The sequence below is a fragment of the Rhinopithecus roxellana genome, chromosome 4, assembly GCF_007565055.1.
Source record: "Rhinopithecus roxellana isolate Shanxi Qingling chromosome 4, ASM756505v1, whole genome shotgun sequence".
Lineage (NCBI taxonomy): Eukaryota > Metazoa > Chordata > Mammalia > Primates > Cercopithecidae > Rhinopithecus > Rhinopithecus roxellana.
Window position 1 is genome coordinate 87,855,779 of NC_044552.1, and position 27,087 is coordinate 87,882,865.

Below are 27,087 nucleotides of genomic sequence, written 5' to 3' on the forward strand. Positions count from 1 at the left end.
TTCTTTTCTTCTGTCTGAATTTACTTACTACAAGGTAGGGTTTGTGTGTAAGCTAGAGTTTGAACCTGCATTTTAAGGAATGAAATGAAACAAGATAGCTCTTGTTTCTTGATTTTTGCCTGTTTTTTTGGGCCTAAGTTAGCGTTTTCAAATGGGGAGAAGATGAGGAAGGAGAAGGTAGGTGTAGGCTAACTTTACCCATGTTATAGTGCTTTGGGATAGAAGCATAGCACTGCTTCTCTGAGTATTTCCTGCTTTCCCCCAGGCATTTGAGTACCTGGGATATTATCACTTTAGTTATTCCTCTTCCCCCAATAATTAATTCCAATTCTTTTACTGGCAATGGTGGTAACTTTATAATTTTAGGAGTTTCTAGGATCTTATTTCTATGTGTGCTTTTGTTTTTTATTTAGAAAGAATGTGCTTTTGTTTTTTGTTTAGGATGAAAAATACTAATTTTTTTTTCTGGTACTAGGCCTGACACATATTGGGAATTCAATAAATGTTTGTAGAATGCATTTGTAATAATTTCACTTCATGGTTCAACCCCCCTTCACACTCTACTCTCCCCAAACAGTCCTGTCGTAAGAGTGAGCCCTTACTTTCACAAAAGAAATTTCAAAATTGGTTATGTGGCTGAACAAAGGTAAATGAGTCAACATAATCACTCAGAAGCACCATACAGTGTGTTCCCTAACATAATTAAGAGGAGATGGGACCTGGGAGCTGCTGAGAAGTACCAAGACTCCTATCTCAAGGGCCATACAAGTGGATGTCCTTAATGTATTTTCAGTATTTCACAAAGCCTGATGGAAGGTTTATATTTGCTATGATTAAGCTGAAGTAGGCTAAGGTATCAGATTTCTTACTGGAGTAACACCCAGCCTGGGTGACAGAGTGAGACCCTGTCTCAAAAAAAGAAAAAGAAACTATCATTTAATAAGAAGAGGATAATTGTGAAAGAAACAAATTTAAATAGGGAGATAGGAGGTCAGTTTAGGATATGAAAAGTTTGAGATGGCTGTTGATTTCCTAAGTAGTGATATTGAATAGGCTATGAGCTCTAGATGTCTGGAGTTAGGAGAGAGGTATCAGTTGGAGATAGAAAATGGGGCATTACTATTACTATTTTTTTGAGACAGGGTCTCACTCCGTTACCAAGGCTGAAGTGCAGTGGTGGCACAATCTTGACTCACTACAATCTCCGTCCCCAGGTTCAAGCAGTTCTCGTGTGTCGGCCACCTGAATAGCTGGAATTACAGGTGCACGCCACCATACTGGGATAATTTTTGCATTTTTAGTAGAGATGGGATTTCCCCATGTTGGCCAGGCTGGTCTCGAACTCCTGAGCTCAAGTTATCCACCTGCCTGTGCCTTCCAGAGTGCTGACATTACACGTGTGTGAGCCACTGTGCCTGGCCACATGGGGTGTTATTAGCATATTAATAACATTGATGCCATCATTAGCCATATGGATAATGTTTAAAGCCCTAAAACTAGATGTATTACTTTGTTTTCACACTGCTATAAAGAACTTCCCTGAGACTGGGTCATTTATAAAGGAAAGAGGTTTAATTGACTCATAGTTTTGTATGCCTGGGGAGGTGTCAGGAAATCTACAGTCATGGCAGAAAGCGAAGGGGAAGCAAGCACATATTTCACAAGGCACAGAAGAGAGGAGGGGAAGAGGAGGGAGAAAGAAAAGAGCAGGGGAGAAGAGTGAAAGAGAGGGGCGAGAGGAGAGGAGGAGGAGAGAGGAGAGGAGGGGTTGTTCTTGCATGGCTTAAGAAGGAATAGGATCTGGTGGGTGAGTAGTGACTGGTTTTAGATAGGGGTAAGAATAATATGGACTTAGTAACAGAATGAAAGGATGACTGTATGGGTACAGATGCAGAGTGATATGTAGAGGTGATGGCGAGAGCTTAAAATTATTTTTTAATGAGAAAACTTGTATTTGCATTTTCAGAGATAGTTTAGTAGAGTACTGTCTTCAAAGCATGTTGTGGAGTGGGGTTGAAAGTTAAAGCGGCCCTTGGACATTTGGAAAAATAATTTGAGGGCCGGGCACAGTGGCTCGCGCCTGTAATCCCAGCACTTTGGGAGGCCAAGGCGGGTGGATCACCTGAAGGTCAGGAGTTTGAGACCAGCCTGGCCAACATGGTGAAACCCCGTCTCTACTAAAAATACAAAAATTAGCTGGGTATGGTGGTCGTGGGCGCCTGTAATCCCAGCTACTCAGGAGGCTGAGGCAGGAGAATCACTTGAACCTGGAAGGTGGAGGTTGCAGTGAGCTGAGATCACACCGTTGTACTCCAGCCTGGGTGACAGAGCAAGACTTTGTCTCAAAAAAAAAAAAAAATTTGACTCTCATCTTATAGAATATCTGAATATACTTATTGCGTAATTTTTATGTCAGTTAAGAAAGGATAATATATTTTATAGTTGATTCAAGAAATGAAAAATTCCAGAGAAAAATTCCAGTTCTTTTGATTGTCTCTCTGATTCTCAGTGAGTCATTTAAATGCAATACTAACCAGAAGACAAAATTAGCTACCTGTATAAAGCATGTTTACCTTTTAAAACTATTTTTTTGGCTGGGCATGGTGGCTCATGCCTGTAATCCCAGCACTTTGGGAGGCCGAGGTAGGCGGATCATCTGAGGTCAGGAGTTTGAGTCCAGCCTGGCCAACATGGTGAAACCCTGTCTCTACTAAAAGTATAAAAATTAGCTGGGTGTTGTAGCATGTGCCTGTAATCCCAGCTACTTCGGAGGCTGAGTCAAGAGAATTGCTTGAACCCAGGAGACGGAGATTGCAGTGTGCCGGGACCACGCCACTGGACTCTAGTCTGGGTGACAGAGCGAGAGACTCAGTCTCATTAAAAATTTTTTTTTTTTTTTTTTTTTGAGACAGTCTCTCGCTCTGTCACCCAGGCTGGAGTATAGTGGCGTGATCGTGACTCACTAGCCTCAACCTCCCAGGCTGAAGTGATCCTTCCACTTCAGCCTCCCAGCCACGCCAGCTGGGACCACAGGCATGCACCACTTTACCTAGCTAGTTTTTGTATTTTTTTGTAGAGACAAGGGTCTCACTTTGTTGCCCAGGCTGGTCTTGAACTCTTGGGCTCAAGCAATCTCTCCACCTTGGCCTCCCAAAGTTCTGGGATTACAGGCATGAGCCACTGCACCTGGTGGAAAAACTCTTAAACCTAGCACAAATTACAAAACTAGGTAACTTCTGGTTGTATCATTGGAATAATAAACAAGATTAGTCACTGCATATGGAATATTTAAATCACCTGGGATGAATATCTTGCCATTATATTCTGATACTTTAACATCTGTGAAGGAAATTTTTAGTATCTAGGTAAACTGGAATGTTGAGTCTCTTAAAAATACAGGGCTTTTTCTGAAAAAGTCTACTTTTTGTCCATAGTATCGTAATAAAGATTGCATATGTTATATGAATTATGTCTAAATTCAAATCTATCTTGTGATGGTAATTTACATAGGTGTTTATATTTGAAATATAGTTTATGATTTCTTCTCTGACAATCTGTAAGAACATTATATAATTAGTTCTCACAATTCAGATTGTATAGTATTTATAGTAATTTTCCTGGTATCAGTTTCCACATCATGTATTTTAAAATATTTCATAGTAAGCTTATTAATGACGAACTTGCTTTTATTTTTTTAATCCTCTTTTTTTTTTTTTTTTGTTAGCACATTAATCTTAGCTATATCAGTTAAGTTAGTGGTGGTGTTCGCTGTTTCTAAGAATCAAGTGATAGCGGACTTAGCTTTAAGCATTGATTGCTGCATTGGAGTTTCTTAAAAAGGTTATACATCAGGACCAGGGCCGTGATTAACTAGACTTTCAGAAGGGGTGTCATAGCTGGAATAGACATTTGTCTTATTTTGAAAAACAATTGATCTGCATATTTTGTCATCAGTATCTTAGCCTAAAGCAGTGCCTGGCACATAACAGGTACTCAGTAAATAGTCATTGAAAATAAATATCAAAATTACTTCTTAATTAAATTGTGGTAGTTAATTTTTAGATATTGTTAATGTTCAGATATTTTCTTCTTTGTCCTGAGTTTGGGCTTAGTGATGGGTGTTTTCTTTCCATTGTTAATAAAAGTTTATTGCTGATAAAACCAAGATATTTACAATAAGTTTCAGTACTTATGTTCAATTAATACTATATTATAGCAATAAAATACCCAAATTTTGTGCAACTAGCTGAAGATTAACTTGGATATATTTTCTAGGGAGGCTTTTTCTTTGTGTTTTTTGATTTTGATTTTTGACACAGGATCTTACTCTGTCACCCAGGCTGGAGTGCAGTGGCGCAATCATGGCTCACTGCAGCCTTGGCCACCTGGGCTGAAGCTATTCTTTCTGTGACTACAAGTGTGTACTGTCATGCCCGACTAATGTTCGTACTTTTGATAGAGACAAGGGTCTCACTATGTTGCCCAGAGTGGCTTTGAACTCTTGGACTCAAGCAATCCTCCCGCCTTGGGCCTTTTCAAGGTAATTTACTGACTAAAGGGAACCCTGCTGAAACGTTTTTGAGAATGATTCAATTCCTGAACTTTGGATCAGGAACCAAAATGCTTGATAAAAGATTGTTCTGGGTACACACAAAACTCGCTAGCCACAGCCAGCTGTTACCTGGTGCCCTATTTTCTCACAGTATCTGGATACCAGGGAAGCTAATAGCCTTCGGATACACTGATAGAGGTGAGAGGAGTTGCCAGTTTAAAACTTGTGTGCCAAAGGTGCATATAACATTGTTTTGATCAGCAAGGCCAGGGCTTGGCCAGATGAAAGAGTAATCTTTTTAAAAGGCTAACTTGATATATCTACCCTACCCCTTCATACTCCCCTCCACTGGAATTTAAGATCCCTGAGGGCAGGGATTTTGCCAATTCTGTTTACTCTTCTATTCTAATTGATTGTTTTCCTATTAGATAGAAGGCTCCCTGAGGCCCAATACCTTGTCTCTTTTTGCTCATCTTTATACCCCCAACACCTGGCAGTATGTGGTACGTGGTAGGTGGCTAAATAAATAATAGTTAACAGAATAAATGACTCTGTACGGCAGTCTTGGAAGGGTTCTGTTTGCCATATGCTTTCTCCTTTTTGATAGTCTTATTCTAGCACTTACAGCCAAAACCCAAATTACTTTTAGCTGGTACTTAATGTCTAATACCCTAACATATATATATAATTTTTTTTTTTTTCCAGACAGAGTCTTACTCTGTCAACCCAGGATGGAGTGCAGTGGCATGATCTTGGCTCACTGCAAGCTCTGCCTCCTGGGTTCAAGTGATTCTTGTGCCTGAGCTGCCCAAGTAGCTGGGATTACAGGTGCGGCCAGAATGCCCAGCTAATTTTTGTATTTTTAGTAGCAATGGGGTTTCACCATGTTAGCCAGGCTAGTCTCAAACTCCTGACCTCAAGTGATTCGCCTGCCTTGGCCTCCCAAAGTGTTGGGAGGTGCGAACCACGGTGTATGTTTTTGTTACTCTCGCCTGCAATAAGTTTGCTCCCCAGGGAGCCTCCTGGTGAATGCCTTTAACATTTTGATACAGAAAAAATGAAAAATTAACGTAGTAGCCTTGAAAGGCCACGGATTGCCTTCTGTGGATTACATAGTGCTTCTGTGGATTACTTCTACACATTACCACAGTGTTTACATTAAAAATACGTATCAATTGTCAATTAAGTACTAAAAGTAAGATGATTTTCAGTTGATGATGGGGAATCATCTCTCTTAGAATAACAGTAGGAATTTCCAAGATTTAAAATTTCCTTAACCCCAATAATTCTTATTATTTTTTTCTTTTAGTATTTGTGCAAAGTATATGTAGTTAGAAAGTTAGAAAGTGTTTAAGACGTTTAGTACAATAGCACTGGAAATTGAGACTGTCTTTTAAAAATTTCCCTTTTAGTGAGTGTCTTTTTAGGTACTCTTCATACCCAAACATGTTTAGTTAGAATGAATATTGACCACATGGATTTTCTGAAAGATTTTCTGGGAACAGATATTAACATATCTGAAAGAATTTTGTCACCTTTGGTGGGATGAATAAATCAGACTTCATTAATGAAGGATAATTTGTATTTAAATATTTAGGATTCCAAAAACAATTAAATGAAGACATTAAAAAAGAGGTTTATTCTAGTGAAAACCTTGCACTAGATACAAAGTAATACTTAATTTAAGCCTGGGCAACATGGCAAAACCTCTTCTCTACTAAAAATACAAAAAAATTAGCTGGATGTGGTGGCACATGCTTGTAGTTCCCAACCATTTGGGAGGCTGAGGCATGAGAATTGCTTGAAACTGGGAGGCAGAGGTTGCAGTGAGCTGAGATCATGCCACTGCACTCCAGCCTGGGCAACAGAGCAAGACTCTGTCTCATAAAAAAAAAAAAAAAATTAATAGAAGGGGGAAGTGAGTGTCCATGGCTTCTTCCAGGCAGAAGTACATCATTATCACATAGAATAAGACATGTTCAGATTGTTGGGAACAAGCCCCCCAAAAATCTGGCCATAAACTGGCCCCAAAACTGGCCATAAACAAAATCTCTGCAGCACTGTGACATGTTCATGATGGCCATAATGCCCATGCTGGAAGGTTGTGGATTTACTGGAATGAGGGCAAGGAACACCTGGCCTGCCCAGAGCGGAAAACCGCTTAAAGGCATTCTTAAGCCACAAACAATAGCATGAGCGATCTGTGCCTTAAGGACATGTTCCTGCTGCAGATAACCTAGCTAGACCCACCCCTTTATTTCGGCCCATCCCTTCGTTTCCCATAAGGGATACTTTTAGTTAATCATTATCTCTAGAAACACTGCTAATGATTGACTTGCTGTTAATAAATACGTGGGTAAATCTCTGTTCTGGGCTCTCAGTTCTGAAGCCTGTGAGACCCCTGATTTCCCACTTTACACCTCTATATTTCTGTGTGTGTGTCTTTAATTCCTCTAGTGCCGCTGGGTTAGGGTCTCCACAGATAAAAAACTGAACTGGGCCACAGTCACTTGGGCAGTGACTGTCTTTGATGACAGTGCTCAACGTGGCTGTCTCTTGGATCATATTGTTCCAGTCTGGACTGGGAGTTTGCCTCTATAGAGTTCTAGGTTAGAATTAATTTTCCTTCAGAATTTTAAAAACATTGTTTTATTTACTTACTGCTTTGAGTGCTGTTGAAGCCATTGTGATTAATGATCCTTAGAAGGACCCGTTCTTTTTTCTTCTTACTAATCTCTCTGGAAATATGTAGCACATTTTATTTATTTCTGGTGTTCTGAAATTTGACAGTGGTGTCTCTGTGTGTCTGTTTTCTAGTACATTGTTGAGGGCTCCATGGAAATTTTGACTCGACTCCAGTAAATCATGTCTTTTGGTTCTGGTATATTTTCTTTAGATATTTCAAAGCCGCCTTCCTCTCTTTTTGGGGAGTGGGCGTGTGGAGGGATTTTGTTTCCCGGTATTTTGATGCTGGATTATTTTTACTAGTCTCATATTCACATTTTATTTTCCTTTTTCTCCTTTCCCCCATTTTTCTATTGTTACAGGAAAGGGGTCCTGATCCAGACCCCAAGAGAGAGGGTTCTTGAATCTCACGCAAGAAAGAATTTCAAACAAGTCCATAAAGTGAAGGGAAGTTTATTTAGAAAGTAAAGGAATAAAGAATCGCTGCTCCACAGACGGAGTAGCCCCGAAGGCTGCTGGTTGCCCATTTGTATGTTTATTTCTTGATTATACTACTAGAGGTCTCTGTTGTTGCCATCTTGGTTTTGATGGGTTTTAGCCAGCTGCTTTACTGTTGCCTGTTTCATCAGCAGAGTCTTTATGACCTGTGTCTTGTGCTGACCTCCTCTCTCATCCTGTGACTTAGGATGCCTTAAATGTCTAAAACCCAGTACGTTTTAGCCTTATTTTACCCACCTCCTATTCAAGATGGAGTTGCTCTGGCTCACATGCCTCTGATTCCGTCTCTTTCATTTTATTTTAACTCTCTGAAAGATTCCCTTGTCTTTATCTTCTATAGCTTCTAGTGAATATTTCATTTCTATTATTATGTTGTTAAAGAAAATTTATTCTGACCCTTGTTAAAACAGCAAGAAATACTTTATTCAAGACTCTTGCGGTAGGGGTGGTATTAGTCTGCTAGAAGTGTAGACTGCTCAGGCTGCCATAACAAAATACCACAAACGTTTGTATTCTAACAACAGAAATTTTTTTTCACAGTTTTGTAACCTGGATATCTGAGGTCAGTTTGTCACTGTGTTTGGGTTTTGATAAGAGCACTTTTCCTGGCTGCCTTTTCTCTGCATGTTCACTTGGCCTTTCCATGGTGCATGTACTTGGAGAGAGATCTATTTCTCTCTCTTCCTCTTATTGTATGGCCACCAATGCTATCTGATTAGAACCCTACCCTTCCAACCTCATTTAATCTTAATTACCTCCTAAAAGCCCTGTCTCCAAATACAGAGACATTGAGGGTTAAGGCTTAAACATATGAATTTGGGGGGAACAACATTCAGTCCATAGCAGTACTTTCAGTTCTTATCAAGGGGTATTGCAGTAGCGGGGGAGAGATGGGCCTCAAGTCCTGAATATGGCAAAGATAGCTGGGGATTGTGAACCCAGAATATCTGAGACAGGTCTCAACCAATTTAGAAAGTTTATTTTGCCAACCTTAAGGATGCACCTGTGATACAGCCACAGGAGGTTCTGAGGACATGTACCCAAGGTGGTCAGGGCACAGCTTGGTTTTATGTATTTTAGGTAGACATGAGACATCAATTAATTTGTGTAAGATGTACATTGATTTCGTCTGGAAAGGTGGGTAAACTTGAGGCAGGGGGAGGGGACTTCCAAATCTTAGGTAGAAAAGAGACAAACTGTTGCATTATTTTGAGTCTCTGATTAACCTTTCACAGAGTACACAATTTATATGTGAGAGGAGGGTAGAGGAAATAATCTTATGCCTTAGTCTGGCTTAGTGAAACAATATGGTAGAAAAAGCAATGAGATGTGCGTTTGTCTCACATGAGCCTCAGCGGGATGACTTTGAGTTCTGGCTGTCCTTCATCCACAAGGAGTTTCCTTGTGGGCAAATTGTGAGGGAGGTATGTAGCTTTTAAAAAAATCTTCATAGCTCTCTTGTTTAGGAATAAAATGGGAGGCAGGCCTGCCTGACATAGTCCCCAGCTTGACTTTTTCCTTGGCTTAGTGTTGGGGTTCCGAGAATTTTTTCTTTTCATAGGATTTACAGCCAAGGAATAGAGCGAGTGGATCAGTGGATGGAAAATTATTCATGAAGACATCAAGGGCATGGAAGGTCTTGCCAAACTGACTTAACAGGATTTTTGCTGAAGTCAGGTCAGGGACTTAGAGTGTTAATGGAAAAAGCAAACTGTAAAATATTTAAAGAGGTTTATTTAGAGCCAGTATGAGTGACTGTGGCCCGATGAACAGTCTCAAGAAGTTCTGAGAAAGTGTGTGTGAGGTGGTTGAGTTACAATTTGGTTTTATACATTTTAGGAAGGCAGGAATTACAGGCGAAGACATAATACATGGAAGGTATATATTGGTTCTGCCTGAAAACTGGGAAATCTTGAAGTGGAGGGATGGCGGAATGGGGAGCTTATGGGTCCTAGGTGGATTCAGAGATTTTCTGATCGGCAGTTGAAAGAGTTAAGCTTTGTCTAAAGACTCAAAGTCAGTAGAAAGAAATGTTCGAGTTAAGATAAGGGGAATGTCAGCCGTGTGCACTGGCTGAGGCTTGTAAATCCTAGCACTTTGGGAGGCCGAACCAGGTGGATCACTTGAGGTCAGGAGTTCGAGACCAGCCTGGCTAACATGGTGAAACCTTGTCTCTACTAAAAAAAAAAAAAAAAAGAAGAAGAAAAGCAAAAATTAGCTGGGCGTGGTGGCAGGTGACTGTAATCCCAGCTACTCCAGAGGCCGAGACAGGAGAATTGCTTGAACCCTAGAGGCAGAGGTTGCAGTGAGCCAGATTACCCCACTGCCCTCCAGCCTGGGCAACAGAGTGAGACTCTGACTCAGAAAAAAAAAAAAAAAAAGGTCCGTAGGTGTTGAGGTTCTTGTTATATAGGGAAGCTTCATAGGTAGCAGGCTACAGAGGGAATGATGGTAAATGTCTCTTTTCAGACCTTAAAAGATGTCAGACTTAGTTAATCTTGCCCAGATCCATCCTGAAAATGCCTGGCTGCATTAATTACTATGAAATTCTCTACAGATGCAAATTTCCCCCACAGAAGACGGCTTTGTAGGGCCATTTCAAAATACGTCAAATATATTTTGGGGTAAAATATTTTTATTCCCTTCAGGGTCTGCGGTCTGGCATGTGGATGCTGTACCAGAGTCAGGTTGAAATGTGTCTTATTGCTGCAAAGCATCTGTTTTGTGAGTCTTATGATCTCGATTTTAATGTTAATATTGGTCAGTTGTGCCTAAATTCCAAAAGGGAGGGGGGTATAATGAGGCATGTCTGACCTCCCTTCCTGTCTTGGCTGGGAATTCCGTTTTTCAAGTTCCTTTGGGTTTCCCCCGTCCTAGAGGGATACCCATTCAGTTGGTTAGGGGCTTAGGATTTTATTTTTGGCTTATGACATGAAAGGTGGGGGATTGGAATTGGATCAAGTGTCAAGGGTCAGGGAGTCTTTCTAAATTGATTTAGCAGGAATCTTGCTAAAACTGGGCTGTGCAGGCCTGGCAGGGATAGAACTGAGTTAAGGCCAAGGTTGAGGCCTTGTTGAGGAGAGGCCTCAGAGGAGCCTAATTAAAGTTGGCTGGTCAAGGAGAGAGTCTCGGCCAGGGGCAATGGCTTATGCCTGTAATCCCAGTTACTCAGAAGGCTGAAGTGGGAGGATTTGCCTGAGTCCAGGAGTTCGCGGCTGCAGTGAGCCGTGATTGTGCCATTGCACTCCAGCCTGGGCAAAAAAGTGAGATCCTATCTCCTAAGCAGTTTTTTTTTTTTTTTTGGCGTACCCATGATTTTTTTTAGTGTTTCTCATTCCAGAATCTTCTCCAGAGAATAGGCTCTAGACTTTTCTTGGTGGGGGTGGTGGGGATTGGGCGGGGCGGGGGGGGGGGTCAGTTTGTCCATTAATATGGCGTTTGTGTGGTTGGTGTTAGGAAATCTCTTTCTCAAACAACTTTCACCTAGTTTTCCTTATTTTAGGTTTCACCCTTGTTCTGGAACCTTGTACTGAATTTCTTGTATCTTTTGAGGATTCTGTAGTATAATTTGGGTTGGTTTTCATATTTTCAAATTCATGCCTTGGAATTCAGCTCTCTTGTGGTTGCTGTTAGTTGCCTCTCAACCATTTGCTTTCCAAATTAGAAAATGCTTCTGTTTTCTGCTTTTTGCTTCTCTCCATCCTCATGGGCTGATGTATTTGTAAAGAATCCCTGTACTGTAGAAAGAGGGCTTTGATGAAGGAGCATCGTTAGCTGTGTGCCTTTGAATTTGTTACCTTAACTGGGAAGTCGTAGTTAACAGTTGAAAATAGGAAAGTAGTTTGAAGTTTAATTTGCCATTCTTTTTTGGACTGTGGGAGTTTTGCTTTGCTGTGGTTTTTCTTTTCTTTTTTTTCAGTGTCACAAATTTTACACACAGGGATTTCAGGTGATTTTTCCTAAATGATCCCTCTTGTCTATTCTGTAATTTCTCTTTGTATTTGAAAGGACCACAACTATTGTCTTGAAACTGACTGGTGACTTCAAACAAGGGATATAGTGGGGAAGGAAAGGGGAAAGGGGGAGGGGTGTGACTAGTATCTATTGGGTGCCAGTAGAAGAGTGATCTCAGTTTTATGTCACTTAATCCTCACAGCAATTCTGAAAGGTAAGTGATATCCCACCATATGGATAAGGACAAAGATAAAAATCGAAGAGGTTAAATAACTTGCTTAAGAGCTTGTCAGAAAGTGGTGGAGCTGAGTTTCAAGCCTAGGTTTTTTTTTTTTTTCCCCATAGACAGGGTCTTACTCTGTCTCCCAGGCTGGAGTGCAGTGGCACAATGATAGCTTACTGCAGCTTCGAACTCCTGGATTCAAGTCATCCTCCTGCCTCAGCCTCCTGAGTAGCCAGGACTACAGGGCTATGCCATCATTCCTGGCTGATATTTAAAATTTTTGATTTTTGTAGAGGTGAAGTCTTGCTGTGTTGTTCAGGCTGGTCTTGAACTCCTAGGATCAAGTGATCCTCCCACTTCGGCTTCTCCAAAGTGCTTTTTTTAAAAATTAAATTTTTTGTGTGTGTTGATATATAGTAGGTGTATATATTATGGGGTACATGAGTTATTTTGATACAGGTGTACAGTGTGCCATAATCACATTGTGGTAAATGAAGTACCCAGCAACTTAAGGATTTATTCTTTCTTTGTGCCACAAACAATCAAATTATACTATTTTAGTTATTTTTAAATGACAGTAAGTTACTATTGACTAGTCACCCTTCTGTGCTATCAAATACTAGATCTTATTCATTCTAACTATATTTTTATACCCATTAACTATCCCTACTCCCCACCCCACTACTCCCAGCCTCAATTATCATTCTACTCCCTATCTTCATGAGTTCAATTGTTTCCAGTTTTTTTTTTTTTTTAAGCTCCCGCAGATAGTGAGAACATGTGAAGTTTTCCTTTCTCCGCCTGGCTTGTTTCATTTAACGTAATGACCTCCAGTTCCACCCATGTTGTTGTAAATGACAGGATCTTTCTTTTTCATGGCTGAATAATACTCCATTGTATATATGTACCATGTTTTCTTTATCCATTCTTCTGCTCATGGGCACTTGGGTTGCTTCCAGATCTTGGCTATTGAGAATAGTGCTGCAGTAAAAATGGGAGTGCAGATATCTCTTCAATATACTGATTCCTTTCTCTTGAGTATATTCCTAACAGTAGAATTGCTGGATCATATGGTCTTTATATTTTTAGTTTTTTGAGGAACCACCAAACTGTTCTCCATAGTAGTTGTATTAAATGGTTTTACAATTACAGTTTTAGAATATTCTGTGTACTTAACTATCACCAGTGAGTTTTGTACCTTCAGATGATTTCTTGTTGCTCATTAATGTCCTTTTCTTTTGGATTGATACCACCTGGGAGGCAGGGCCTGGCGTCAGGATCCTTAGAAATCTACCTGCTGCTGTATTTTCTGAAGCTGAGCTGGCACCCAAGCCACAGACAAAGTTCTTCCCACTCTTTCTTCTCTTTCCTCAAGCAAAGAGTCTCTCTCCATGGCCACCACCATTCCAGGCCCATGGCAAGTACAGCCTGGCTACTGCCAAAATGTTCACTCAACGCCCAAGAGTTCTTCAGTCAGTTCGTGGTGCATGCTGCCAGTCCTCAGTCTCTCCCTTTAGAACAGTGGCCTCCCCTCTGGCCCAGGACACATCCGGAAATGCCACCCAAGATTCAAGGCCGGGGATCAGGGACCCCAGGAGCCCGCTTGGTGCTCGTTAACCCACTCTGGCTGAGCTGGTAGCCAGGCTGCCAGAGAAAGTCCCCCTTACTCTTCCTTTTCCTTTCCTCAGTCGGAGGCAATCTTACCCCATGGCCACCACAGCTGGGAATGTGCTGGGTCACACCTGAAGCCAGCATAGCTCTCAGTCTCACCTGTGACCCATGCTGAGTATTGCCTGGCTACCACTGCTGACTGTTTAGGCTCCAGGGGCTCTTTATTTTTTTTTTTTTTTTTTTTTGAAGCGGAGTCTCGCTCTGTCGCCCGGACTGGAGTGCAGTGGCCGGATCTCAGCTCACTGCAAGCTCCGCCTCCCGGGTTTACGCCATTCTCCTGCCTCAGCCTCCCGAGTAGCTGGGACTACAGGCGCCCGCCACTTCGCCCGGCTAGTTTTTTGTATTTTTAGTAGAGATGGGGTTTCACCGTGTTAGCCAGGATGGTCTCGATCTCCTGACCTCGTGATCCGCCCGTCTCGGCCTCCCAAAGTGCTGGGATTACAGGCTTGAGCCACCGCGCCCGGCCCAGGGGCTCTTTAGTCAGCAGGTGATGAATTCTGCTGGGACTGGGTTCTTCCCTTCAAATCAGTGAGTTATCTTCTGCCTAGGGTGTGTTTAGAGATGCCCGGGAACTACGGCCTGGAATGGGGGCCTCAGGACCTGCCCTGTTCTCTATTCTGCTATGACTGAATTGGTTGGTATCCAGGTTGCAAGACAAAGTCCGCTTTACCCTTCCCTCTTCTCCTCTCAAGCGGAGGGGAGGAGTCTTGAACAGAGCGCTGAGCTAGCTGCACTCCTGGCCACCCAGCTGGTGTTCTCACTAGGTCACATGCTCCCCAAACCCAGTGGCTCTGAGCCTATCATAGCACCAGGACTTGCCCAGAAAATGCAGTCCTTGTGGTCTAGAATGCTTTTCAAGTTTATTTAGGATCCCAGAGCAATTTAGCCTGCAGTGGGCTTACTGAGATAAACTGTTTGCCTCTGGCTAGGGCTTCTCTCAATGCTCTGTGAACTCTCCCTCCCACAAGCCTGTAGATTCTCTCACCACACCACCATTGCTGCTACCAAGGGGTGGGGAGAGAGAGGATGGTGCTGAGAGTTGAAGACTGTTTTTGCTACCCTCTCCAGTGCCTTTTCCTTTGATGTGATGTTAAAACCGGGGACTGGTTTTAACAGGTACATTGCTCACCTGATTTTTTGTTCTTATGAAGATGCCTTTTTTTGGGTGAATATTTGTTAAATTTGGTGTTCCTGAAGGGGAAATGATTGCTGGAGCCTTCTGTTAAGCCATCTTGCTCTGTCTCCTTACCCTAAAGTGTTTTGACTACAAGTGTGAGCCACTGTGCCTGGCTGAGCCTAGGATTTGAAGATATTTCAGGTTGAGCCCAGTGGCTCAGGCCTGTCATTCCAGTACTTTGTATGGTTGAGGCAGGTTGATTGCTCGAGCCCAGGAGTTCAAGACCTCCCTGGGCAACACAGTGAGACCTCATATATAAAAAAGTAAAAATTACAAAAATTAGCTGCATGCACCTGTGGTCCCAGCTACTTGGGAGGCTGAACTAGGAGAATGTCTTGAACGTGGGAAGGTCAAGATTGCAGTGAGCCATGATTGCATCACTGTACCACTGCACTATAGCCTGGGTGATAGAGAGACCCAGTCTCAAAAAAAAAAAAAAAAAAAGAAAAAAAAGGATATTTCAACTCTTCTAAGTCTATACCTGCTTTTACTCTTCCCAAACTGTATGAACAATTCATTCATTTACCAGTGAATATTGAGTTGCTTACTGTGTGCTGGGCCTTAGGGACACAGAGAGGAATAGTCCAAGTCCTGATGAAACAGAAATTAAATGATTAGATTTACCTTTTGGTAGGATTACTAGTGATATGTATGAAGTGGCACGAGTAGAAGCAGGCAGCTGAGTTAATTACAGAAGTCCGGGTAAAAGATAATGTTCATTTGAACTAGGATGGTAGAGGAGATGCAGAGAAGGAGGTGGATTTGTGGTGCCTTTTGGAGGTAAAGCTGACAACATTAAGGAAGTGATATGAATTTGGAAGGAGCTCAAGGATTGGGGATGATTTTGGATTTGATTAGAATGAGTGTTGTTAGTGCCTTTACTGATATAGGGAAGAGCAAGCTGGAGTGGTAGACCATGGCAGTAATAACATAATAATTATATTACACCTATTAGATACATTTGTGAAGAGGTGTCTAGTAGACAAGCAAACATCTGGGAACTCAATGGAGGTTTCGGCTACAGCACCAACTTTGAGCACTGACTCATATATAAATGGTTATTTAAAGCCATGGGACTAAATATGATCAGGGAAAGAGTATAGATGTATGTGTGGTGATATAAGTCTAAAGTAGTGGTATTGATTCACTTCTATGGAGACTCTTCATCTAAGTTATCAACTTGGAATTATATATAAACCTGATTGCATTTGCTGAATAGGGAAAGCAACTCACTTTGTAGCCACTGCATAGACAACATTAACCAACAAGCAAGTTGCAAACATGCCAATAGTTAGTTGCTTTTTGACTGAACTGTATGCCAAATGTCCTTGACTTGCGTGAAACTGTGCCCGAGAGCATCCACCTGAGGATCCCAGATTTGAAAGTGCCACACAAAAGGAGGATTATGGCACATGAATCAGCTTTTCTTTTTAAATACAGATAAGTAGTGAAGAAATAAGTTCCTTTGAAGATGCTGAAACTACATCTGGGATCTTTCACTAGATGATTCATTGTTACACATTAGTCTCATAGCATCCAGGCTCATTAAAACAACATATTTTGCGTGTCATGGATTGTTTTGGCTACTCTTTATAGACAGAATTATGAATGTTAAATCTCAGAATGCTAAGTATGAAAGAAATCATACAGGAATAATGGAAAAATTAGGTTAGAATTCACAACAGGCAAAAACTGGAAACGGTCCAAATGTTCATCAACAGAGCAACAGGTGAACAATTGTGATATAGTCATTCATGGGACTAGTACACACAACAAGGTTAAATATGTTGAAAGCAAAAACATTTTGTTGAATGAAAGAAGCCAGACACCAAAGAATACATACTGTATGATGTCACTTACATGAAGTTCAAGAATAGGCAGAAACTAACAGAACAGTGGGGATGCCCATGGGGATGGTTATTGACCAAAAGGAGTCATGAGAAAACTGTTTTGTTTTAGAAACAGGGTCTCGTTCTGTCTCCCAGAATGGATTGCAGTGATACAGTCATAGCTCACTATAGCCTCAAGCAGTCCTCCTGCCTCGGCCTCCCAAAGTGTTGGCATTCCAGGTGTGAGCCACCACTCTTGACCTTGATTGGAGTGTTTCATAAATGGCTATATCCATTTGTCCACTTTCATCAACTTGTATACTTAGATTTGTACATTTCACTGTATGTCAGTTTTACCTCAGTGGAAAATAAGAAAACAACAAAAATGGCCTGCTGAGTAGTTCTGTGAGGATGAGCTTCGGGAGCACATCACTTCATTCTCAGAGAGTGAGGGAAAGTTTTCCAGAGATAATACTCTCTCTTTTTATCCTTTTACTTCTGCAGTTGATTTATTTTTTTCAACTCTTAGCTATCTCCCCATAATAATACCTATTCCTATGACCGTTTAATTTATTGTGCAAATGCAAAATAGGTAGCAAAACGGAGTGCTGTTATAAATTACACTCAACTGGTAAAAACTATGATTGTTTGCTTCTGTTCTAGTCAGAGGGTTATACTCTACTGCAGTCATACCTGAAGGAAGGCAGTAGTAGAGCAGGTGTACCTGAGGGTGGAACAACCTCTGCTTGGCCTCATCTAAAAGTAGATAAAGGGGGCTGGGCGCGGTGGCTCACGCCTGTAATCCCAGCACTTTGGGAGGCCGAGGCAGGCGGATCACGAGGTCAGGAGATTGAGACCATCTTGGCTAACACGATGAAACCCCGTCTCTGCTAAAAATACAAAAAATTAGCCAGGTGTGGTGGTGGGTACCTGTAGTCCCAGCTACTCGGAAGGCTGAGGCAGGAGAATGGCGTGAGCCCGGGAGGTGGAGCTTGCAGTGAGCAATGTTTGTGCCACTGCACTCCAGCCTGGGTGACAGACCGAGACTCCATCTCCAAAAAAAAAAAAAAAAAAAAAACCTGGGAGGGGGGCAGAGTTCACCAAGATGCTTGCAAGGGAGGAGGTGGGGATTTTATGTCGCAGGGGGTAGATGTGTGCGTTAGTTGGGATTTACATGTGAACTTTTGAAAAAGATACGTTATTTGTTTTATATATATTTCAAAAATGATTCATGTTACTGTATTTGTTCCTTTGAATCAGGTGACAGTGGAGAGTGGAAACAGGAGATAGTGGATCCTCCTTCAAAAATGGAGGATGGAAAGCCCGTTTGGGCGCCACACCCTACAGATGGATTTCAGATGGGCAACATTGCGGATATTGGCCCCGACAGCTTAACAATTGAACCCTTGAATCAGAAAGGCAAGGTGAGTTTCTCAGAAAGATGTTGAAGTGTGATTTCTTTCAAAAATAGGTGTTTTTTTCACAAGAGATAAGTCTGTCTTCTTAATGAAGTAGGTATTTGGGAAAGCATAATTCTGGTAAGTGAGTCTGTTTTCTCCTGACTTCTTTAATTAAATCAGAGGCATGTGCCCTAGGGAAAAAATGGTGTCCTATGATAAAATCAGATGGAAATTTAGTGAGCCTTTCATTCTTTGTTTTTTCACATCCCTTTGATCATCCAGTTCTTAGTGAGCCTTTCATTCTTAAGAACTAGCTATATGATAAAATAGAAACAATAATGACATTTTTATTTCTTGTACCACGTTACTAAAGTTATTAGTGTGTCTGTGATCGACATGTCACAAAGTAAAAATATGAAAAGTGAACGTGAGGTTATCAGATTTTGCTTTTTTGCCTTAGCTTCTATTATAAAGTCTTTTTTAAACATTTTTTGTTCACTTAAAGTTATTGCTGTCATTTTTGTGATAGATGCTTTAGTTCTGTACACATGGTATTTATTTCTTTGTATGCGTAGATATCAACTAGACAGCATTACAAAATGAAAGTCTGAGGGAAAGGTGACTAGGAGTTGTGAATCGTTTACAGAGAAGGCATCATTGTAAATACCTATTTTAGTCTTCATGGAGACTGATACAGTCGTTTTTGTGGAAATTCACTCCATTCTCAGAGACTGAGGGGAAGTTTTCCAGAGGGAATAATCTCTTTTTATTCTTTTGGTTCCACCATTGATTTATTTTTCAACTCTTAGTTGTCTTTGCACAGTAATACGTATTCCTATGATAGATGTCCACAATTTTTAGTTTAACGAGTATGCCTGGTAAACCGTTCATCTGACTAAATTAAATTTGTAGATGTCATTTCTGTTTACTTTAGACTGAAAATGTTCATGAATAATTTATATTGTACGATACATGGTTAACTAATGCCATATGACTACCATCCTTCTGGGAACCTTAGAAAAACAAGGTGGATCTCTCATGAGGTCTTTTCACAGAGAAAACTATTCTGTTACTGTAAACAACCCAGGAACTGAAATGCATAATGTATAATGTGCCATGTTAGAGGAGGCCAATTAAAGATACCCTTAGGACAGGAAAGACAAACTATTTCTGTTTTTTTCCTCTTATTAACAAGTACCTATTTGTACTTACAATACATGTTTAAAAAAATAAGCTCGATTACTTTACATATTTGAAGGCTTTTGGTTTTTGTTTAACATATTTTATAAGCACAGTAAATCAAAAGATGCTTTTTCATATTTTAATATGCTTTACACTGTGCCTTATTAATATTATTCAGGTACATATGTAGAACCAATAAAAACTGTTTACATTAGGAAGTGATATAAATTTCATGGATCTGTAGATAATTCTGTGAACTAAAGTGTATGTTTTTTCCATAAAAATTTTTTTGAAGATTAACAAGTTCTCAGAGATTACCTTTAATCTTAATTTCCCCCCCTACTTTCTGATCAGGGTCTTAATAAACATACTGCCATAATAACCAGACAGTTAAAAAGATCCTTAAGAGAAGCAATCTTTTGCTTAGCTCATTCATTGCCTGGAGATCGTCAGCTTCGAAATATTATTAAGGAATTAAGTACATAAAGGGGTGGACTGGTCATGCACACCTTTGTGCAGTGTGTGCAGTGGAAGTACAGTGGAAATGTGGATGAGGGAGTGAGGAACATGTCTGGATATTAGCAATGGCTTTTCAGGGTTTTTGTTTGCGACCCATAGTAAAATGGATTTCACATTGCGTTAGGTATGTGTGTGTGTGAATTTATAAGAAATAAATTTTACATTTCAACAACTGTGTATGTAGTGTTTGTGTGTGTTTACTTGTAAATGAAATAGTTGGTCAAAAGGAACATTCTTAGCACATGCTGTGCATTCTGATAATTTCTGATAACTTTTATTCTTTTAAAAATGGTGTTTTAGGCTAGGTACAGTGGCTCATGCCTGTCATCCTAGAACTTTGGGAGTCCAAGGAGGGAGGATTGCTTGAGCTCAGGAATTTGAGACTAGACTGGGCAACATAGTGAGACCTCATCTCTACAAAAAATTTAAAAAATTAGCTGGGTATGGTGGTACATGCCCGTCTTAGCTACTCTGGTGGCTGAAGTGATAGTAGCACTTAAGCCAGCAGGTCAAGGCTGCAGTGAGCTGTGATTGTGCCCACTGCACTCTAGCCTGGGTGACGGAGTGAGAGATCCTGTCTCAAAAAAAAGAAAGCTATTTTAATCCACTAAATTGGTTTCATATTCTGTATTTGCAGCAGTCGTAAGAAGCCACTCTGAAGCCTTGTAGGCAGATAGAAGGGTCTGCATTTTCTTTTCCCTGTCTGCTTTGCTGGTCTTATATTTTGTCAACCAAGTCTCCCCTTCATACTCTTACTCATCCTCTTTCTCCTTCTCTTCTGCAAGTATAAAGTCCTTACCATGCCCCAGTTGATGTTATGTGCTTTGTGTCATTGCTCAGATTGCCTCCGCCTGGAGTGCCACTATCCATACCCACTCTTTTTTTTTTTTTTTTTTTTTTTTTTTTTTTTTTTGAGACAGAGTTTTGCTGTTGTCGCCCAGGCTGGAGTGCAGTGGCATGATCTTGGCTCACTGTAACCTATGCCTCCCAGTTTCAGTCAATTCTCCTGCCTCAGCCTCCCGAGTAGCTGGGATTACAGGTGCCCACCACCATGTCTGGCTAATTTGTTGTATTTTTAGTAGAGATGCGGTTTCATCATGTTGGCCAGGCCGGTCTCAAACTTCCTGACCTCAGGTGATCCACCCGCCAGGGGCTCCCGAAGTGCAGGGATTACAGGTGTGAGCCACCGCACCTGGCCAATCTCCATATCCTTTTGCTTAGAAAATACTTATTTTTGTTTTAAGACTCTGATTGAGGTCACCTTGTTGATGAAGTTTTTCTGTGGATACCTAATCTCCCTCTCCACCCCATTCAGTAGAATTGACTCTTGACTACTTTTTCCTTTGAGGAGTGGTATAAATTCTTAGCTCTCCTTTAATCTTTATTGGAGATAATTGTTTACCTTGTCTCCCCCTCCCTACTAGACTATGTAATCTCAAGTGCAGGGGCTATTTTATTCTGTCATTAGAGCTTGATGTTCTGTATGTGATTTGTGGTAGGTGTTCAATGCTGAGTGATCAAGATATGCTTTTAGCAGAAAAAAAGCCTCTTTCCTCTAAGAGAAAACAATTAATGAAACATTTTCTCTTTAAGGAGAGAGGAAGATGGGGCTGGTGATAATTTAAGGAATAAAGAAGGAGGTAGACAAAACACCTTTCAGGACTCCTTACTGGCCTTTTAGCCTGCTCTTAACTTTCTCACTCCAGCAGCTCTTTGTCATTGGCCTCCCCTCAGCTCCACTCCCCGCATCATCTAACTTCTTGGAACCTTTTTAATTTGACATGGCTCCTACCAGGTTAGCACTAAACCCTGAGGTCTGGGGAGCCGTAACCCTCTTGCCATGGCTGTGAAAGTTGGGCACATACATATATGACATTAGCAGTTATTCTGAATGCGTTTTCCTATAGAATCATTATTATAAATTGATTGTTTTATATTATCATAATTACCATAATTAATGGTAATAATATACCATTAATATACTTAATGTACATTATGGGTTAATTTTGCTTTTGTGGCCTGTCCTACAAACTTTTCCACATGTATAACATTAAGAACATGTGTGCTGGGTTCCAAATAATTAACTTCCAGAGTTTTTATGGCATAACAGTTTTCTACATTGAGTGACTTAGAATTGAGGTAGTCCCAGCAGCGTGGATTTTACTCTTTATAGTTGTAGCTTTACACACACACGCACACACTGCACACACCCCTATAAATATTATTCTAAGATAATTGAACCATTTTTCCCTGCAGTTTTCTTTGATACAATTAGAAACTTCAACCACAAGAGTAATTGTAATTGTTTGAGAATACTGTGTCAGCTTATAAATAACTGTGAGAATGGCATGGATTAAAATTTAATTCTCTTTGGATGTCATTTGAGATCATTTGTTCTCTCTGATGAGATGTTATCTTAATTCTACAGTGTCTACTAGAGCATTTAAGTGATAAAATAAATATAAGTATTCATGGATACTTGTAATTTTACAGACGCATTATTTTTAGGTACTTTTTGTATTTCTGAAAGATTTTTGTACAGGAGTTTGTGTCAAATATATTTTACTGAAACAATAGCTATTAATATAATCTTCTGGTTATATCTGATTGAATGTTACTTTTTAATTTTTAATTTTTTTTTTTTGAGATGGAATTTCACTCTTGTCATCCAGGCTGGAGTGCAATGGCATGATCTCGGCTCACTGCAACCTCCAAATCCCGGGTTCAAGGGATTCTCCTGCCTCAGCCTCCCAAGTAGCCAGGATTACAGGTGTGCCGCATCACGCCCGGCTAATTTTGGTGTTTTTAGTAGAGATGGAGTTTTACCATGTTGGTCAGGCTAGTCTCAAACTCCTGACCTCAGGTGATCCACCCGCCTCGGCCTCCCAAAGTGTTGGGATTATAGGCATGAGCCTCTGTGCCCAGCCACTTTTTCCTTTTTTAAAACACTAAAATTGCTGTACCTACCACATCAAAATTTTATTTTAAAAAATTGTTAAATAGCATATGTATGTAAATTTAATATTAATGTACCTCTTTTTTTGTCCTTGTCTAGGTGTTAGAGCCTAGGATACTTACTTACTGATTTTTATTGTTGATTTCACATCCACAGTAATAGTAGATAATATTTTTGAGTAAAGTTGTTGTTCTGTTTTGGTGTTAATAACTTGTTAAACAGTAGGATCTGTATTATATTTTAATATAGAGCATATTGTTGTCACTATTACAGTGTATGCAACCAATTAAGCCCTTATATTGTTCTTACTATTTAAAAGACTTGAGTTTAATGAGCATTTGTTTTGCTTGTTAGACATTTTTGGCTCTCATAAACCAAGTGTTTCCTGCAGAAGAGGACAGTAAAAAAGATGTGGAAGATAACTGTAAGTACCAAGTTAAAAATCAACTCTCCGCACAGAAAAGGAAACTGTTCTTTTAAAAAAATAAATTAGTGGTTATATTACTAATACACTATGCTGGTTCAGAAACAATCTAGTCTTTTGACACGAATGTTCATGTGAATGAAGGAACTCGAGTCCTCCATGTTGTCTCATATTTGCATTTTGGTGAAAGAGTCTTGAGTATTCTTTTGGTGTTATTTGAGTTGTATAAGTATGGGGAATGGTAATTACTGTGAGGCTTGAACTAAAGGTCTCTTTTTAACAGTTTTGAAAGTTGTTGAACCTTATCTAGAGTCAGGTGGTTTTTATAGTACTATATGTGGTTCACTAATTTGGAAGTTAAGTTGGTAGGAGGCATTTAACATCACTATTTGAAGCAAACAAGCATTTAAAAAAATTCTATATAATTACTAATTGAAAAATTAGTTTCAGAACGATTATATTAAAACACAGCATTAATTTGACTTATAACATCTTGGCATGTTTGATGAAAAAAGCCTTTCTCTGTGGAACAGGCCAATGTTTATTCTTACATTTTTAAGATTAAGCAGTAATCATTTCATATTGGGGGCAGCAGTGTTAAAAATTATGTACACTTGTCATGGATTTCATTAAAGGTACTTGACACTAACAGCTCTCCATTTAACAAAAAAAGGTAGTGTTAACAGTTATGTACAGTTGTCATGGATTTCATTAAAGGTACCTCATACTAAAAACTCTCCATTTCAGAAGAAAGGTAAGAGAAAGGCATAGATTTGTTATTATTGATTTTCTCTGGAATTCACATTTGAGTAAACCTATGAAACCCCCATATGTAGAATGGTGGCAGCATAGAATAGTGGGAGTAATGGGAGAGCCATGGACTGTAACTGTAGAGTTAGGCAAGCCTAATTCTGACTCTATGTTTTTAGGAGGCTGCGTGCTCCTGGGCATTTCATCTCTCTTCTGAAATTCTCATCTGTAGAATCGAAGTAATGTGTATATTGTATGATTAGAGATGATATAAAGTGCTTTGCACAGCGTCTAATGACTCTTAATAAATGGTAACTGTTTTTATTAGGTGCAAGACGTTGAAGAAAAAAATGTAGAATTCCCTTCCTTTCCAAAATTGCTGGAGAGTTTGTCTGATTAAATAATACATTTTTGGATAGCAATCAGAATAAAATAAGGAATGAGACTATACCATGTCTAAAATAGAATTTTTTTTTCTTCTGTTAAAACTTGCTCGGGTATGCAGAACTGGGGATCAATCCTTTTCATATATTAATGTGTATGTCTCTGAATGTAACAAGTGGTTTTGAATAGTTTTTAATCCATTTCTTAAATTAATATTTTAAAACATTCTCTCTCCATTTGCTTTGTCTTGCTATACTTGTCTAACTTTTAAATTTTCACAACCTCAGTATTTGCTGCCTCTTGCAGCTGGTTTCCTTGGTGATGCCAGATGGCAGCAATGTTAATGTGTGGGTGTTAACTATTCTCATAAGATAGTAGCCCATCCCTACTGAAGGCCCTTTTCTGAAACCACATTATTAACACAGCTTTGATTGTTGAGTTTAGAATATAAGGTTTCCAACTGCAGTGGTTCTGTCACTTAGTACTTTCATATGAGGCATGCCACCATACCACTGTCCTCTGCTGAATGACACACTGTAACACAAAGCTACCACCATAGTTGTAACTTTGTGTTATACACGCGCGCGCGCACACACACACGCACACATACACAGGGTCTCACATGCATATTTCTAAAATTATTTTCTTCTTTCTATTATGGTAATAATGTGAAGATTAAATAATTGATGCCTATAGAGAGTGTTCTGAAGTATGTGTTGAAGGTTCTACTGAAACAGAGGCATGTTAAGTCTTTTTTTTTTTTTTAATGGAGGAAGTGGGGACAATGATGAGGATATTTACTCCCACCCCACTATGTGTTGTCTTTTAATAGTGCCCTAACAATGTAGCAACATTTATTACCTACTTTTAGGTCTAAGTTATTTTATTTTATTTTATTTTTTTTGAGACAGTCTCGCTCTGTCACCCAGATTGGAGTGTAGTGGCATGATCTCAGCTCACTGCAACCTTCGCCTTCCAGGTTCCAGCAATTCTTCTGCCTCAGTCTCCTGAGTAGCTGTGACTACACGTGTGCGCCGCCATGTCCAGCTAATTTTTGTATTTTTAGTGAGATGGGGTTCACTGTGTTGGCCAGGTTGGTCTCAGACTCCTGACCTCAGATGATCTGCTTGCCTCGGGCTCCCAAAGTGCTGGAATTATAGGTGTGAGCCACTGCACCGAGCTATAGCTCTGAGTTTTCTATGTGAAGGGTTTTATATGTAGAAATTAGCATGTTAATTTTGCTGTTTTACTTGACTGTTGGTTATTGTCACAAGAATAGGAAAATTGGGCATGTGAAGTCAGTAATTAAAAGGAAAATAAAAGCATTTTCCCCTGCTGATTTTGAGCTGCTATGACTTTCATGGCACATAATGTTCTTCGTGAATTATTGTCTATTAGATTTTGAGAATAATAAAGTATAGAACATAAAATTGGAAAGAAACCAGGCGCAGTGGCTCACTCCTGTAATCCCAGCACTTTGGGAAGCTGAGGCGGGCGGATCACCTGAGGTCAGGACTTTGAGACCAGCCTGGCCAACATGATGAAACCCTGTCTCTACTAAAAGTACAAAAATTAGTTGAGCATGGTGGTGGGCGCCAGTAATCCCAGCTACTCGGGGGGCCGAGGCAGGAGACTCCCTTGAACCCAGGAGGCAGAGATTGCAGTGAGCCAAGATCACGCCATTGCACTACAGCCTGGGTGACAAGAGTGAAACTCCGTCTCTAAATAATAAATAAATACAATTGGAAAGAATTCTAAAAGTTGCCTTAGTCTCTTTTTCAGTAGTGCAGTGTCGTCTACAACAACATATATTTGGAATTGATTGACTTCTGTACTGAAGTTGTTTGTGGGTTCCTTTTTTCTTTTAGTGAGCCAGAGCTGTAATGATTAAGCAGGATCTTAAATGCTGAGACAACTCTCTAGTCAGATATCTAAATTTAATAGTGAAGTCATACCTAATCTTCATTAGAAATCTTTACATATATTTGTTATATATTTATTTATTAAAACAGTGTTTATAAAGAAACTAATTATTTATTCAAATATTTTGTTATATGTCTTAGGTTAAATTCTTTCAACATTTTAATATTCTTTTGGGTATAGTTAAATCTGTTAATAATTAGGCATAAAAGGTAAACAGTTTACATAAAGAGTTGCATGTAAATAGCCAAGCCAAGTAATCCTAGGACTGACTACTAGGAAAGGAAAGGAAGAAGGAATTATTCGGTAGAGCAGGAAGCTATTTGAGAGGCCCTCATGAACATCCCTAGGTCATACCTTTAGGGAGATGTAGGCAGTTGGGACTTAGCATTTCACATTCTGGCAAAACAAGGGTTGCAAATATTTTCCTCTCCCTCTCTCTTTTTCTGTGTCTTCTTGAAAATGGAATGGCCTGCGTGGCGTGATTTCAGAGGAATACCCTCCTGTCCAAATTCTTACTGTCATCAGCAGATATTTCATCAGTTGGAGATTTATTTGGTTTAATAAACACACATCCCTGAAAAGGTAGGTGGTGAGTGTGGAAGGAGCAAAGATAGGAGAGCAAGTAGTAATTCCCATGTCTGTGTAGGCTTATATGATTAGCGTTCACAGGGGAAGTGTACTGTAGGATTAGGAGTTTTTACTTAGAGGAAGCAGTGACAACATCATGCAACCAGGTATTTCAGAGGAAAGTGAGAGAGATGGGGAGTGGTTCAACAGAGTGCGTTGGATAAAGAAAGAGGAACATGTAGACCAGGCTCCAGGGCACAAGGATGGAAGAAGATTAGGGATATAGAAAGGTAGGTGACCTCATACCCAAACCAGATATATTAATACCTCTGCTGCCTAACCCTCTCTATATCCTTCCTCAATTCAAAGGAAAGCTGCCATTCAGCTGTTAGG

At 40.0% G+C, this 27,087-nt stretch overlaps 1 protein-coding gene across 7 annotated transcripts in view; it reads left to right on the plus strand.

Annotated features, from left to right (window-relative positions):
• The window catches only part of MYO6 (myosin VI), a 172,062-nt gene that overhangs the window by 58,398 nt on the left and 86,577 nt on the right, over positions 1-27,087 (plus strand). For 6 of the 7 annotated variants that reach the window (XM_010372237.2, XM_010372240.2, XM_010372241.2 and 3 more), the window contains exons 2-3: positions 17,850-18,013; positions 23,001-23,070. In XM_010372237.2, coding sequence (XP_010370539.2) covers positions 17,897-18,013; positions 23,001-23,070 — 187 coding nt within the window. In that variant the 5' untranslated portion in view covers positions 17,850-17,896. Of the gene's footprint in view, positions 1-17,849; positions 18,014-23,000; positions 23,071-26,690; positions 26,710-27,087 lie in introns of those variants that run through there. The other variant, XM_010372243.2, reaches the window with a different exon arrangement.